The sequence below is a fragment of the Castor canadensis genome, chromosome 10 (assembly GCF_047511655.1).
Source record: "Castor canadensis chromosome 10, mCasCan1.hap1v2, whole genome shotgun sequence".
In the NCBI taxonomy this organism is placed as follows: domain Eukaryota; kingdom Metazoa; phylum Chordata; class Mammalia; order Rodentia; family Castoridae; genus Castor; species Castor canadensis.
Window position 1 is genome coordinate 77,206,668 of NC_133395.1, and position 15,796 is coordinate 77,222,463.

General features: G+C 36.0%; 1 protein-coding gene across 5 annotated transcripts in view; it reads right to left on the reverse strand.

The window, feature by feature from the left end:
* Window positions 1-4,730: 4,730 nt before the first annotated feature.
* The window catches only part of Pan3 (poly(A) specific ribonuclease subunit PAN3), a 132,166-nt gene continuing 121,100 nt past the window's right edge, over window positions 4,731-15,796 (reverse strand). For all 5 annotated transcript variants that reach the window (XM_074043639.1, XM_020176805.2, XM_020176803.2 and 2 more), the window contains 3 exons: window positions 15,521-15,585; window positions 9,232-9,370; window positions 4,731-7,657 (listed from right to left, as the gene is read on the reverse strand). In XM_074043639.1, the coding sequence (XP_073899740.1) occupies window positions 7,517-7,657; window positions 9,232-9,370; window positions 15,521-15,585 (345 nt within the window). In that variant the 3' untranslated portion in view covers window positions 4,731-7,516. The remainder of the gene's footprint in view (window positions 7,658-9,231; window positions 9,371-15,520; window positions 15,586-15,796) is intronic.

Consider the following 15,796-nt stretch of genomic DNA (forward strand, 5'->3'; position numbering starts at 1 on the left):
GCTTCAGTAACCAGCATCTTGTCATAGTTTAAAATTTTTCTCATGACTCTGGGAACTTAACAGTACATTTGGGAATTTTTTTTCTTTTTTTCAGCAGAAGGATGGCCTAGTAAGGTTTATTTGACTCTTCAGTGTTAAACACATTACCAGATTTGGGGGATTCACAAGCCAGGAAATGTTTAAAACTATCCTGGGTCCCAACACAGGGATGGTCACCTTTCTATTTTGTGAACTAAGGACACTTAAGGAAAAAAAAAGAAAAAAAACTCCAAAAAATCCAACTAGATGCTAGTGTTCTATTTCTTGGTGTGTACTGTGTTATAATTCCCTGTGCTATATACTTATTTGTGAACTTTTACATACATGCATGTATGTGGGTATGTATTCTATTCTTCAAGAAATTAGAAAAAAAACAAAACCCTACCACATACGACCATAACTTTTCATGGAAAAGTCCTTTTATTTATTTTTTTCTTTTATTATTCATATGTGCATACAAGGCTTGGGTCATTTCTCCCCCCTGCCTCCACCCCCTCCCTAACAACCCACCCCGCCCCCTCCCTCTCCCCCCCCACCCCCTCAATACCCAGCAGAAACTAGTTTGCCCTTCTCTCTAATTTTGTTGTAGAGAGAGTATAAGCAACAATAGGAAGGAACAAGGGTTTTTGCTGGTTGAGATAAGGATAGCTATACAGGGAGTTGATTCACATTGATTTCCTGTGCGTGGGTGTTACCTTCTAGGTTAATTCTTTTTGATCTAACCTTTTCTCTAGGTCCTGGTCCCCTTTTCCTATTGGCCTCAGTTGCTTGAAAAGTCCATTTTAAAAGGAAGGAGCTGGGGATGTAGTTCAATGGCAGAGCACTTGCTGAGCACGTGCAAGGCCCTGGCTCCAACTCAAGCACTGCCAAATAATAATGATAATACATAAAAATAAAGAGGAAGAAGGGCTTGATCAGAGACTAGAATAGATTAACTTCACATCTGAAATATACCTAGATACGTGCTCAACTTATGCTGAGGTTACATCCAGGTAAATCCATTGTAAATTGAAATTATCTTAAGTTGGAAGCATATTTAATTCACCTAACCTACCACACATCCTGGCTTAGTAGCATGCAGAGTGTAGAAGGTCAGTTGTTTCCCCTTGTGGTTGTAGGACTGTCAGGGCTGTGGTCATGACTGCCTCCCAGCATCTCAGAGAATACTGGACCACATAATGGTAATTCAGGAAAGGATCAAAATTTAAGTCTCAAGTAGTTTCTACTAAACATGTATTGCTTTTTATCATAAAGTTGAAAAGTTGTAAGTCAAAACATCACTAAGTCACAAACTGTCTATAGTATATCTTTTTTTTTCCATTTTAATTTGTACTAGAAAACAGTTCTAATGAACAAATGCTATTCCACACATTGGGATTTGGGAACCAGGGACAGCTAGTAACTGCTATCATTTGTGTTTAACATACATCAGCAATTATTCTAAGTGCTTTGGAGGAATAAACTTAATTTCCAAAGCAATTTAATGTGACAGGTACTCTTAGTACACCGTTTGCTTCAGTGGGAAAATTAATGAAAACAATTCCAGCAGCACCTATTCTCATACACTCTGCCGTCCCTTCTGAATAGCCTACCCAAAGCACCTGGCTGTGCTTCCCTCCAGCCACTCACCACCCTCTCACTCCTTTCAATTCCTCTCCCCCTGCACCATACAAATACACAGTTTTACTATCTTACAAGGAAAGCTTCCCCCCTAGTCTCTCTTCCACCCACCTTTTCATTTCTCCATTCCCTTTTATAGCAAAACCCTTTGAGCAGGTTGGTTGTCCCCTCTCTTTTGAACTCACTCAAACTAGCAATGGAACAGGACAAGTGTGCTCACACTCATAATCACAGTTTTGGATAAGCTGATAACCGTCTCAGCCCCAGTCAGATTTGACGCATCAGCAGCTTGACCCTTATTCCTGAAAATGCTTGCTTCACTTTGATTCCAGAACATGACACTTGCTCTTCCTGTCTCACTGGCCACTTCTGCCTCAGGTCAATTTGAACTCTTCTCTGACCTTTGAACACTGCACCAAGTAGCCTTAGGCTCAGCCCTAGGAGTTTTTTCTTCTCAGTCTGTACTAACTCCTGGCATTACCTCAACCAAACTTAGGGCTTTAAATGACATCCATATTTTAATGACTTCCATTTACAGACCAGACCATAAACTCTAAACCCACATATCCACAAGTGTTAAACTGACATTTCCTCCCAATGCTCTGGCAGACTGTTTTCCAAAGACTGCCGTCCCCAAGTATCTCCTGTCTTACCTGATCTTTGGCAATGCTGCTTCTCCCTAGTCCCATCAAGTCCTCTTCCCCTGGCATTGTGACTCACTTGTAACTAACAGAATGTGGCAGAAGGTGACACTGTGTGACTTGGAGGCCAGTTCAGAAAATAATCACACTTTCCACCTACCTCTTGGTAGGTACACTCTCCAAAGGTCATTGGGTCCATGCCATGCTTGAAGCCCAAAGGACACAGCAACACCAGACACAGGTGTCCTTGGAGCCAAGTCATCAGCCAGGTTCCAGCCATTAGAATTTTCTCAGCTGAGACCCCCAAAACAAGCTGAAGTAAGTGAGCCATCCCGGCTATGCCTTGTCCAAATTTCTGACCCGCAGAATCCACGGCAGAATAAGATGCTTGTTTTATGCCATTAAGTTTGGATTTGTTACAAACCAAAAATAACCACACAGAGATATCAAAACCCATGATGTTCAAGTCCCTTAAAAGTGTCAGGTCATCTCCAGATGACTTATAAACACCTAATACAATGTAAGTGCTACAGAAATAATTGTTATACTATATTGTTTGGGGAATGGTGACAAGAAAAAAAAAATCTGTATGTACTCAGAAGATGCAACTTTTCCCCTAATACTTTCAATGAGGTTGTATAACCCCCAGATATGGAAAGCATGGATAACAAGGGCTAACTGTATTTGTCTTTTTGCTGCTAGAATGGAAGCTCTTCAAAGCAGAAAACTATCTGCTGCGATCACAGCTTTTCCCTTGGTCCCCAGAACTATGCCTGATTAATAAGTCAATGAGTATTTAATGAATGAGTGAATCCCAATTTATATTTAACTGAGGCCCTGAAGGGATGAGCAACTTAGTTAGATCACAGGACTCTACATGGCAAAGCCAGTATTTATAGTCAGGTCTTCTTGTTTCACCCAGCTGGCTTCTTAACCACCATGCATGTTGTCAGTTAAGTTTTAAAGACAAGGGTTTAAAAACAGTCTTTCCTCCCCCTCCCTCTGCACTTGCTAAAAGTGGAAGAGCAATCCACTGCTTCAGAGGACAGGAGATAGAAATGATAAAGCTATATAGTTCCATTTCTCAGAATGTAGTGAATGAAATATTGGCCTGGCTTTAACAGTATTTTTCATATTTTGTTTTAAGAAATTTAAAGCTAAAATTCTCCAAACACACCCTCTATACTAGGCAGGTTAGGTCATCCCCCCTGCCCCCCTTCCCCCCAACTGCTAACAGCCATTCTGATTTTCCTCCAAATCCATGGATGCCTTTCAGTCATGGATACCTGTACTGCTCTCCTTTTCTGAAAGCCATTCACCAGTCCTTAGGCTGGCAACAACCCCTTCCCTCTCTTTACTCTAGCGACCCTTTACCTCAAACCCCTTACCTCTTTTCATCCTGCACTGCATTTCCTCCAACTTTTCAAATGTACACAAATTTCAAATGTATTTTGGGAAAAAAGTCATGATAAGAACTCACTATACAACAAATGTTAGTATTTTGCCATCATTTCATTTTTTCTTCAATTAACTTTTTATTAGGATATATTTGTTGTATGGGGGGATTCACTGTGACAATTCCAAATAGGCTTATATTGTACATTGGTTAGATCACCCCCACCATCTCTCCCCCTTGGCCCTCTCCCCACCCCACTTAAAACTATTGCAAGAGGTTTCTTTGTTCTATTTCATATATGTATATGAAGCCCATCGACCATATTCCCTCACTTTAATCTTCATTCATCCTCCCCTCTCCCTTAACTACTCCCCCACAAACTGTACCTTTTTTACAGTCCTGTCTCGTTGTTAATATCTAAATCAATGTTCAAAGGGGCTTCTCAATGTATCCCCACTGTAAGCATACTTTACTTTGCTCTGTTCAACTCCCATCCCCCTTGCCAAAATTTCTTACCCTTATAGTCTGTATAATGTTTCTGGAGAAATTGGAGGAGAGAAGTGTCTCTCATCTACATGGCAAATTAAGTACTGATTGATTCAAACACAAGCTATAGGTCTGGGGTTCAATGATAGAGCACGTGTCTATCAGGTGTGAGCCCTGGGTTCTATCCCCAGCACTGTGAAACAAAACAACCAACAATAAAAAATGGACTAGCCTCATCTTATTCCCTATCCTTTCACATAAGTGGTCTCTCTTTGACTACACTGTAAGCCTTGTATTATATGAATATGTTTGAGTACACATTACACATTTTGTAAATACCAAGTCTCCTATATAGCCTAGAACAGATCCAAGGATACGTAAGTAGACATTTAACAAATATCTGATAAATTAATGTACAAATCTGCTACAATTTCATCTAAAGACAATTTTTTTCTTAAAATACATAGGTAATATACAACTTTCAAAACCGTAATCATGACAAATATAAAAATTGTTATATTCACTGGTACCAAAAAACAAAATGACAATTTTACCTCTGTAATTCTTTATTAAAAATACTGCTGTACACAAAGAGACTGAAAACAGGATTAAAGATGAGTAACACATATTGGGATCATGACATTAGAACTTAACATACTGGTGCTTTTTAGGGAAGTTGTTGACATCCAAATCACAGAACCAAGGTCAAAAGCAAAGTACCAGGATACCCTCAAAAATATTTACATTGAAGTAAACACACTAACAGAATTTAAAATAGGTACAAAAAATTGAAAATGACCAATGTTACATGATTTCAAAGGTTGTCCTTTCTGTGCTTTTATCTGTCATAACAGGAAGGTATGAGAAGTTTATATCCTTAATTTGACAATTCTCAGATATTAAAATCTTCCTATGGATTAAAGACTAACTTTCAGACAACCTCTTAAGTGGAATTACAATATAGAAAAGAGGGTTTCCCAAAAAAACACCTAAGCAGAACTGAGAATTCTTTTGAAAACCATTCCCAATAAAAACTAAATGAAAAATAAATACAAAACAAAGCTAAAAAAAATATGCATTACCTGACGCCAACTGTTTTCTGGCTGACAAATATTTACTCATGAAAACATATCAGCTGTCTACCTTTTATATTCAAACCAAGTCCTGAGGTTAACTAGGGGCTAAAGCAAACTAGCGTTTATGGTGCAGACATTCTTGGGTTAGCGATGTGAACCTGCCTTGCAGAGGGAAGTTTGCTGGTCTACACAGAGTGAAAGATTCAAGCCCTATTTTACCCCTGCCCTTCCTTAGCTTTCACAAAACATTGGTCCACAAATTAAAAATTTCAAAAAGTTCCTAGACCCCAAAACTAAAATAGATGATCCCCTTTCATTTTCAAAGAAAACAATATTGGAAAAAATCTCCTGCCCGCTTATAAATTAAGCATTTCATATTTCTTCTAGAATACAAGTAGTTCTTTTTTGTACAAAAGAATTACAATATGATTTGTCAAAAAACATATAAAAAGACAGCTGCTCTTCCTCAAATACATGAGCTAATGATAAAAGACTTTTGCATGTTAATGTCTCCAAGTTCTTGTTCCTTTTACATAAAAAAGAACATTATGGTGGCAAATGTTAATTATTCTTTGAATATTGAACATATGTTCTTTAAAAATCCATCCAGATCAAATGCAGTAATTGATTTTCTTATTAACTCAACAACTGATGTTACCAAATGTGGACTCAAATACACTTGTTAAAACGTGTAAAGCGTGTCTCTAGTCTTCAAAGCTTTCAGGTGATGAGAGGTGCTTTTTCTTGATGCAAATCTCAAGGCAGAGAAAAATCATTTTAAAGCTTATAAAAAGTGAACAGAGAATACTAAAAAATTCTCTGAAATATCAAATGTGTGTAACTGTTAAAATTGAAGACAGTAACATCAGCTGCAAGTGCTTGGGAGTCTGTCCTGACCTTCTGAGTTTCCACATTTTCTTCACGGTCACATGGCGAGCACCCAGTGCTAGTAAAACATTCAGTGCTGGGAAAGGATAAAGTCTTCATCACCGTTTTTTAAGAAAGAAAATTCCTATGTATTTGGCAGTCTTCAGTATCAAAGTATAGGTATTTCACTAACTAAAAATTTGATGAATATCCAAGTTTGGCGACAACTGCATGTCCAAATAGTAAGAAAGTTACGAGGACGAAAATTCCAAACTTTGAGATGGACTTGTTTGGAAGATCCTGCAGAGTGAGTTATTATGAAAAGTACTATTACTTTGGGCTAAGCAGTGACTGCAAAGGCACAGCAGATCATTCTCTCTCCAGATTCAGGCTGTAAAATGTCAGAAAGCTCTTGATGCCAGACCACTGCTGTGTTTAGTTCACCTTTTGAACAGTGTCTCTGTGTCTGTATCCAGTGTAAAGTACCATTATAAAGCTGTGGTTCAAAGAACAGAACTTTATACAAAAAAAGCAGACTGGAAATAACCTAAAGCAAATATACTCCTGAACTTTAGGCCTTTAACACAATTTCTTCATTTTTTTTCCTATTAAAAATTGCATAAATGTAAATGTAGCTTGACGAGCAGGCAAATGCCTTTAAAAAAAAAAAGACTGGGTGAATTTGGAGCAAGAGCTATATATGCTCCTTTAGTTACTATTTATCCAATCGTTATTCAGAAAGGATGTCAACCAACTAATAGGGGAATTCATATCCAAAAATTCACTGATCTTTCCCTTTTTGTGTTCTTCAAAACAAAACAAAACTCTCAATTTGAACTAACAGTGGGCGGCATACAGAGCTTGCACACAACACTCTTGTAAGAACTATGCACTACGCCACATGTCTATGAATTAGTTACCTGGTCCATTACGTCATTTAGGCAACCCATCCCTAAAAGAGCAAATTCTGCATTGCTCAGAGGCACAGGGCTGCCCAGTATTGTTTCCCAAAAATGTCCTTGCGAATAGTTTCCCTTAATAAGTATACAATGTGGCAAAAGTTCAAGATCAGAAAAAAGTCTTTAAAAATTAAAACTAGTGCATACACAAGTGGAAAAAAACAAAGCAGGAACATCATTCACCTCATGGTGCTCCTTAATCTGAAATAAATTCTTCACAGACAGAGCCTCCAAATGGCAGCCAGAGCTCTTGGATAAATGAGACATTCTTCCTTTCAAGTAACAGTGCACCTGACCCAAGTGCAAGCAGCTTTGCTCCTCCCCTGCTTGTTTCCCCATGTGAAAGGAGATGAAAGAGAACAGTCCAGCTGTAGTGCAATTTGCTGTTTTTTAAGTTCCTCGGCCATGTCCTGTGGACCCTTTTAGCAAATACTACAACTGACCATTTGCAGCTGCAATCAGTTCTTGAAAAGTATTTTCGAAGCAGCGCTTTAAGTCACTGTATGTTACCACAAGCACACTCTTCTCGTCTCTGGAAATCAGGCTTATTTTTTCTGGAACACCAGCATCTAGCTGAAACAGACAGATATATAAAATATGAAGATCATCCCATGCAGAAGATAATCTACTTTATTTTAGGATGACATTTGCAACAAGGATTACTGAAATATTTTAAAATTTTCTGTCATTCCCTTTCAGATACTTATACATTTTTATATCACTAGTTAGTACGCACTAGTAATTTTCAGCTCAGATGTTTTACAAACATGTACTACCTATCCCTCACAGTCAACATCTGTTTGTACTATAATACTCTATCAAACTGGTACTCTGTAATTTATGTATTCCCCCATCACATTTCATTTTTTTGTATGTGAATTACAATGCAAAGGACAAATTTATCTGCTAAATGTTTTTGTTTTTTTTTTTTTTTCTGTAAGAAATTACTAAGTTTCCTCCACAGAAAAAACACTTAAAATATAAATAATAAAATGTTAGTACCACACTGTTTTCCAAAGGATACCAATTAGATATCATTGACAACCGCAGATAACAATTTACCAGTAGCCCCATATCAAACAAGTGTATTTGTATTCTGACATTTTAACTTAAAATATTACTATTAAAGTTTTTCCATGCACTTATTTTTGCTGTTTCCTCTCATGCAAACTCCAGTTTATGATCTTTACCCACTCTATGTATCAGGATTTGGCAGTAGGATTTTGTGAGGTATCTATAAGGCATAAACAATAATCCTTTGGACATCAAAGAACTTTCTTTGTTATAATTTCCACTTAAAATAGTATATTTCCAACTTAAAACAATACATTTTCCCTGAAGGGCTACTGTACAGTGCATTAATAGTTCTAAATTCCATGCTATGTGTAGTCAGTATTTTCTCCTCTAGTATTTGTGTATTTGTAATTTAGAGACAGTGTAGGCCAAGAGCCTGTAAGTATTTTCTATAAAGGCCAGATATGTTTAAGGGTTTTGAAGATGACATACAGTCTCTGTCATGTAGTCTGATTTTTTCTCTTTTCCCCCTCCCAACCTTTGAAGTGCAAGATTTCTTAGCTTGCAGGCTATAAAAAGATAGGTTATGAAGTGGATCTTGCCAACCCCTGACTTACACATAAGCCTGTACAGGATTTACTTGTGAAGATGAATTTAAATTCTAACTCCAAGTAATTCACAAGGAACATGCTCTTCCTTTAGTCTACAAATTATAAATGAATTTATGATATGTCTCTAATTCATCTAATCACCTAGTTCACCACTTAAAGCAGCAGTGCCTACTGATGTTACCAGTTTTGTGTATTATTATAATATCTATAGTTAACAATAAACGAATTAATAACACTCAATCCAACTCACAATGACAGAACAAAAGGATTCAACCTTTAAAAAGTATTTAAAAAACAAAATGATTTTTCAGTTTTTTCCTACTCACTATTTTGTTTGGTATAACACATTTACATTTAAATAAAATAGTACAAAAAGTGGAGAATCATTTATTTTATAATAAAAACATCCACAATAAAAAAATTCTGGAACTATTCATGCAGATGTTAAAAAAAAAACAAAAAAAAACTTGAGTTCTAAGTTTTAGGAAGCACTGAGATCTTAAAAACTCAGATATAAATTACCTTGTTAAGACAAGAAATGATATGACTGAGGTCAATCCAAGGAGCACCCGCTTCTGTCACCTGATGAAAAAGATGATCCCTAAAGAGTTTCAACAGATATCGGTCTCCAGTCTCTGACCAAGTAGGATCCTTCTGAAACCTGGAGGATTAACATTCTACCTCAGTAACTCATGCTGTGTGCTACATGGCCTATTTTTATCTTTCAGATTCAAGAGTAGTTTAATTTTTTCCCAATAAATAAGAAATTAGAGGGGTTGTGAGCAGTGTTTAAAAAAAAATAATCTCTCTCAACACAGAAATACATGAATTCCAGTTTCAGTTCTTAGGAGCATTTACTCCTTGCACATTACTTTCTCTCCTTAACTTCAAGTCTTACCAGTAGATAAAATGGGGAAGGCAGAAAAAAATGTCTTTAGATTTCTTTAGTCTGAGTTTATAAGAGACTATTCTTTTTCTCCTTCCATCCTATAGGTTACAGAGTACAGAGATGGTCAGATAATTTTTCCACTTCACCAATGAGCTTAAAACAGAAAAATGTTTACAAAACATTAACAAAAAAAGATACATTCTGGTTTTCTACCATCTCATCTGAGAGCTACGAAGAACTGGATAACCACATGACCACTTTTAGTTTTCAGTGACCTTAGGAACGTAAGTCTACTGAGAAAACAGATGTTATTTAATAATCAAAGAAAGTGGTAATTGCACATTTATATAAAATACTATGAAAAGAAAGGGATGTAATATAGAACAGAAGCTAAGTTCATCTGTGAGGGCAAGCAAGATTTTCTAGAGGAATTAGTGGCTGCTCTTCACAGAGGATGGATGCTCCTTAGTCAAGAGGGACTGGCATGTGCAAAGGACAGCATGGAGCACTGAGGAAATTTAAGAAAGGTCAGTGTGTCCAGAGCAAAGAAAAGGTGAGAATACAAAAGGGAAGGTGAGAGGACAAGGAAGAGGGAAGAGTCAGAGAGAAGAAAAGGACAGCGTATGGAATGAGGACAAAGTATGGAATGACAGAAGGAAGAGGAAGGACAGGAGGAGAAAATTTAAGGGTGGGGGTGGGGAGAGGGAGATCTGTAGCAAGGATGAGAAATAGGTAAGGACCATACTATGTAGCCTTAGGTCATGTTTAAAAACTGAATTCTAGTCCCAGAACCAGAGAAGCCCACCACATGGCTTTAACATAATCATACAGGTTTTTGCAAAGATCATTCTGTGAACCCCAAATTAAAATGTAGCTTAAATACATCCATTTATCTCTGGCTACCTTTCAAAAGCCCACCAAACTGACAGTTTTGTGTCTACAAAAGCGTACAAACACAAGGACAAAGGGGTTAGAAGCAGCAGCAATAGTAATAAAAGTGAAAATAGGAAAATGCAGAGCAGATGGAGTAAGTGGTATGACCGAGCAGACCCCATAAAACTGAATTCTAATTGCTACAGGCTTGCAGGAAGCCACATGAATGAGTCCTAGGAGTTGACATCATCAGGGGCTACTGCAGATGCAGACATGGACTGAGCTGAAATCAGCGGAACTGAGGAAGGGTTCTAGAAACAGTAACTAAATCACCCAGCTCTTAGCTCTGCCCCCTCACCCCACTCTGCCAGGCAGAAATCTGAAGGTTTACTTTCTAGATCAGAATCAGAAAAGCTCCAGCCCCAGAGATGCCAACAAAACAGGAGCCAAGGAGCAAGGAGCCAAACAGTGATAGATGGAACATTATTCAACAAATAGCTTCCCCCTGCCTGGTTCCCAACTTGTGGCTGTCAGGCTTATACCACACACAGTAGTTTGGGGGATTCTTTTCCAAAAGAAACAGCATTTTAGATTCTTTTCCAAAAGAAACTAAAAACAAAAATCATACATACAATATTTCACTGTCTACTGACAAAAAGTTCAACATTCTGCATCTTCTAGTCTAATGCAGCTTTTTAGGACCTCATTTTTAATAGCAAAGGATGGCCAAGGTACTGAAATCTTTCAAAGAGAGAATAAAAAGAAAACAAAATACACCTTTTTCCAATGAGATATTGCAGAGAACAGAACAATGTAACCCCCACATCCAGAAAGAAACAAATAAGCAAACAAAAAAATCAACCACCACCCAAAATTTTATAACCAACATTCTCAGATAAATAAGAATTAGACAGTATAAGTCAAACATTCAAAGAATAGAAAAGTTCTTGGAAATTAAAACTATGATAGCAAAAATTTTAAAATTCAGAGAAGAATTTGAAACAACTTTAATTCCAGACCAAAAAAAAAAAAACCAAAAAAACCAAAAAGACATAATGCCCAGAACGTAGAAGATAGAGAAAATAGGAAAATTCCAGAAAATCTAAGCAACTGGAATTTGAGAAAATGAAAAGAATTAATGAAGCTCATTTCTTAGAACGAAAGGATATAAATTTCCAAGATTTAAAGGGTCCAACCTAAGCTAGGTACCAGTGGCTCACACTTGTAATCCTAGTTTCTTAGAAAGCAGAGATCAGAAGGATCACAGTTCAAAGACAGCCCAGGCAAACGGTTCATAAGAGGCCCTATCTCAAGGACACCCAACACAAAACAGGACTGGAGGAGTGGCTCAAGTGATAGAGTACCTGCCTAGCGAGCGTGAAGCCCTGAGTTCAAATCTCAATGCCAAAAAAAAAATTATCCACCTACTGATTTATCTTTTGAATCTAAAAACATATATCAAGGTACATTATCATGAGTTTCTAAACCTAACTGGCAAAGAAAAGACCCTAAAAGCTTTGGGGGAAGGGAAGAATTTGGACAGAAAATAGCTTTGAGTCTGTCTGGAAGCTAAAGGCAATGGAACAATACTTCCAATTCTGAACAAAAGTATCATTGTGTTAGCTAACACAGTCTTTTATGAGAAACTGAAAGTATAAAAATTAGAAAGGAAGAAAGGTAACTATTATTATTTACAGATTATAAGACTATGGGAAATCCAAGAAAATCTGAGAAATTATTCAAACAATAAGATATCAGCATACAAAATTACAGAAACCAATTAATTTTCACATACACCAATAATAAGTAGTAAGAAGACAGAATACGAGGAGAAAATTCAAACAAAATACCTAAGAATAAAACTCAGTATGCTTACGTATATAAAGAACTGAACTATTACTGAAGAACACAGAAGTAGACATCAACAGATTAAATTACAAACCATGATCTTAGTTAAGATAATTCAACAGCTAAACCCACAAATGCTCTGTAAGTTTATTACTACCCATAACATGTTACCTTTCCTACAAAACTAGAATTCAGAGTTACTGTTTTTGAACTAAATAAGCTGATTTGAAATTCATACAGAAGACTAACCAGTTTTAGGAAAACAATGATACAATACACAATGAAACAGAGAATAAAAGAACTAACACCACTGGACTTTAAAACTTCCATCCACTATAGAGTTGCTGCTTCAAACAGCAGGGAAAAACGGTGCTACTTAGTAAAAAGCTAGGTGTCTAGGAAAAAAGCTGGATTCATACCTTATACCCTGTATAATTCCTAAATATATAAAAATCCTAATATGAAAAAAAAAAAAAAACACAAGAGTCCATTAAATAATTCAAGATTTCAGAGTGGAAAGGACCTTTCTAATTATGACCCAAAACCAAGCAGCATAAAAGAAGCTTGATCAGTTAGACTATGTACAAATATTTGCACAGGAAAATAAAGCACAAACAAAAGAAAAATAACAAACTTTTTTTTTTAAAGTATCACAAAGAGTAAATCTCTCTAGCTCCTATACGTCAGTAAGACAAGCAGTCCAACTGAAAATAAAAATGGGCAAAGGATATGAACAGGCAGACAAAGAAATAGAAATGGATCAAATACATAAAAAAGATACTAAAAAAGTCTCCTTAAGAGTGAACTGAAAACAAAGTAGCACTGAAATCCAATTCTCACCTATGAGGATGACAAAAACAGAAAACTTTGAAAAAAAAAAAACAGTATTGGTAAAGCCCGCTCATGAATTCCACAAAATTTTTCTGCCAATGGCTCAGAAATTATACCGATATTCACTAATGAGCAACCACAATTGAGCCTATCATTATTCATACAAAATTAGACAAGTAAAATTTAGTCTCTACAGCACTGTTTGCCCTACCGAAACACTGAAAACATCCTAAATGCTCATCTATAGGTAACCGAAAAAATAAACAATATTTATGTCCATAAAAGTGTGAGGGAAAAATGCCAGAGAGAGAAAGAGCACAGACTCTGGAGTCACACTTCCTAGACTTGAATCCTGACTCATGTATTTACTAATCATGTGACCTTGGACAGGTTACTTATCCTGCCTGTACCCCAATTTCTGTTAAATGGGACTAACAACATTATCTCCATCACAGGTTTTCATGAGAAATCATACTTGTAAACTATTTAGAATCATGCTTGACATACTCTAAAATCTAGACGAAAAGATTTCCAAAATACATTACTATATTGAGAAATAGGCAATACACGGAACATTGGATATAGTTTACAATTTTACTTATTTAAAAAGGGGAGAAAAGAATATATGGTTGTATTTGTAACTCTGAACGTATATATATAAGAAACAAAAATAAGTATTAGTGGGAGCAACTGGGGGTGTCAGATACAAAAAGAGATTTTTTTTCACAAAACTTCTTTTGTTTTTAAAGAAAATTCTGCTCATCTATAACCTATCCAGGACCAGAGTTGAGGCATGTCTCAAGTGGTAGAGCATCTGCCTAGCAAGTGGAAGCCCTGAAACTCAAAACTCCAATACTGTAAAAAAAAAAAAAAAATTCTATAACCTATACAAAAAAATTAAATAGGAAAAATTTTCTGAGGAAAACCTAGAATTTTATATGCACTATCAACAAAGTGTGAAAGTAGAACAACGACATTTTTGGACTTGCAAGGGATTTAAAAGAAAACAAACCAAAAGAATAAATAAAGCAAAAAAAAAAAAAAAACCCCCCAAAACACACAAAAAACCAAGACAAGGTGTTTAAACCAAAGAGTGAGACCAGAAGAACTCTTAGAACAAAACTGAAGGAAGTGCCAGGTCTAAAGTATGAGTGTGGGCAGGCATAAAGCATCAAACCCAGATGTAAAAGAAAGGGCCGAGGTTCTGGGGGAACTTCTGTTGGGGAGAAAAAAGGAACTGATAGATTGCCTATTTTTGAAAGGTATTTTGCATCTCTGGCAGAGAGGTTGCAATGAACTGGTGATAAAAGTGTTTTATCATTTGCTTAGTTTTCTATTTAAGACAATTATCAACCTTAGGAAAACACAAAACTACAGAAGAAATATAATATGCTTCACTGTGTGGTACAGCTATGCACAAATTTAAGTATTCACAACAATGGCAACACTGAAAAACAGACTTAACTCAAAATTTATGGGTTAAGGATATAATGTGAGAGAGTACATACTATGTTGAAGGAAAGGGATAAAAGTCATTAGCAGAGTTAAATATTGAAAAAAAAATCAAGAAACAGCATTATAAGCACACATTTTGAAGTACAGAGATAAATACCAGAAGAAATAACTAAAAAAGTTTTCAAAAAATCTTTCAGCATATATTAGGTCCTCTTCATTTAGGAAAAGTATTAGGGAAAACCCTCACTGAGACTTTTGACTTCGAAAAAGGCAAGTGGATGTAAATTCCATGGTAGAACAGAAAATCCCACAAGCAGTGATATTTATCTATCAACTACCTCTACTGACACATGAAACAATCCTGAAATGTAACTTATGCTGCAGTCAAAATAGCTATAATTTCTGTTCAACCTATTTTTGGCATTTATATAGTACAACATCAACTCTGCTTACAAAGGTATGATTAACTTACAAACAAGGCAGAATTAAATCACAGTATAAAATGGTGATGCCTTTCCAATGTTACCAATACGGCAGCTATAAAAAAATAAACTTTGATAAAAAATAAGAGGTATGCAACAATTAAGAGATTTCTGAGGTCTCTAAACTGACCAAGATAAACTTGATCAGGCTTTAAAAAGGAATCAGTGTATTATCATAAAATATTCCCTTATGTGCAAATCCCAACAAAAATTGTTAAATCAGTGTATTTTCTGTATATGTGTTTGTAAAATTTACACAAATAACCACATCTAGCCTCTGGCTAAAAAATAGCACCTTAATGGCTAATATAATCTTAAGGTCACTTCACATCTTTTTCCAAATAAAACCAGTAAGAATAAGGCATACTCATTCTTGTTATGCAAAATAGTGCCCTTGATTGAAAATATGTTGTAAAATACTGTAAATCCTTACTCCGGCCTCTCATTGATTGTTCCCAATTTTGCTAGGAGCCTAAACAGTCTTCCATTTTGAACCTCCTACAAAACATTTTAAAAAGAGAATGTTAATGTTCCAGCTAACAGAATATAAAAATCAAAGTTTACAAAAACTGGCATTCTGCACCAATATTATCTTTAAGTAGTAAATCCTAATATCCTCACCCTTTGGTTATACTTTTAAATACAACATGTCTATTTCAATTAACAGTAGTATTCAAGATAATGTAGGTTAACCATTGTTAGGAATTGT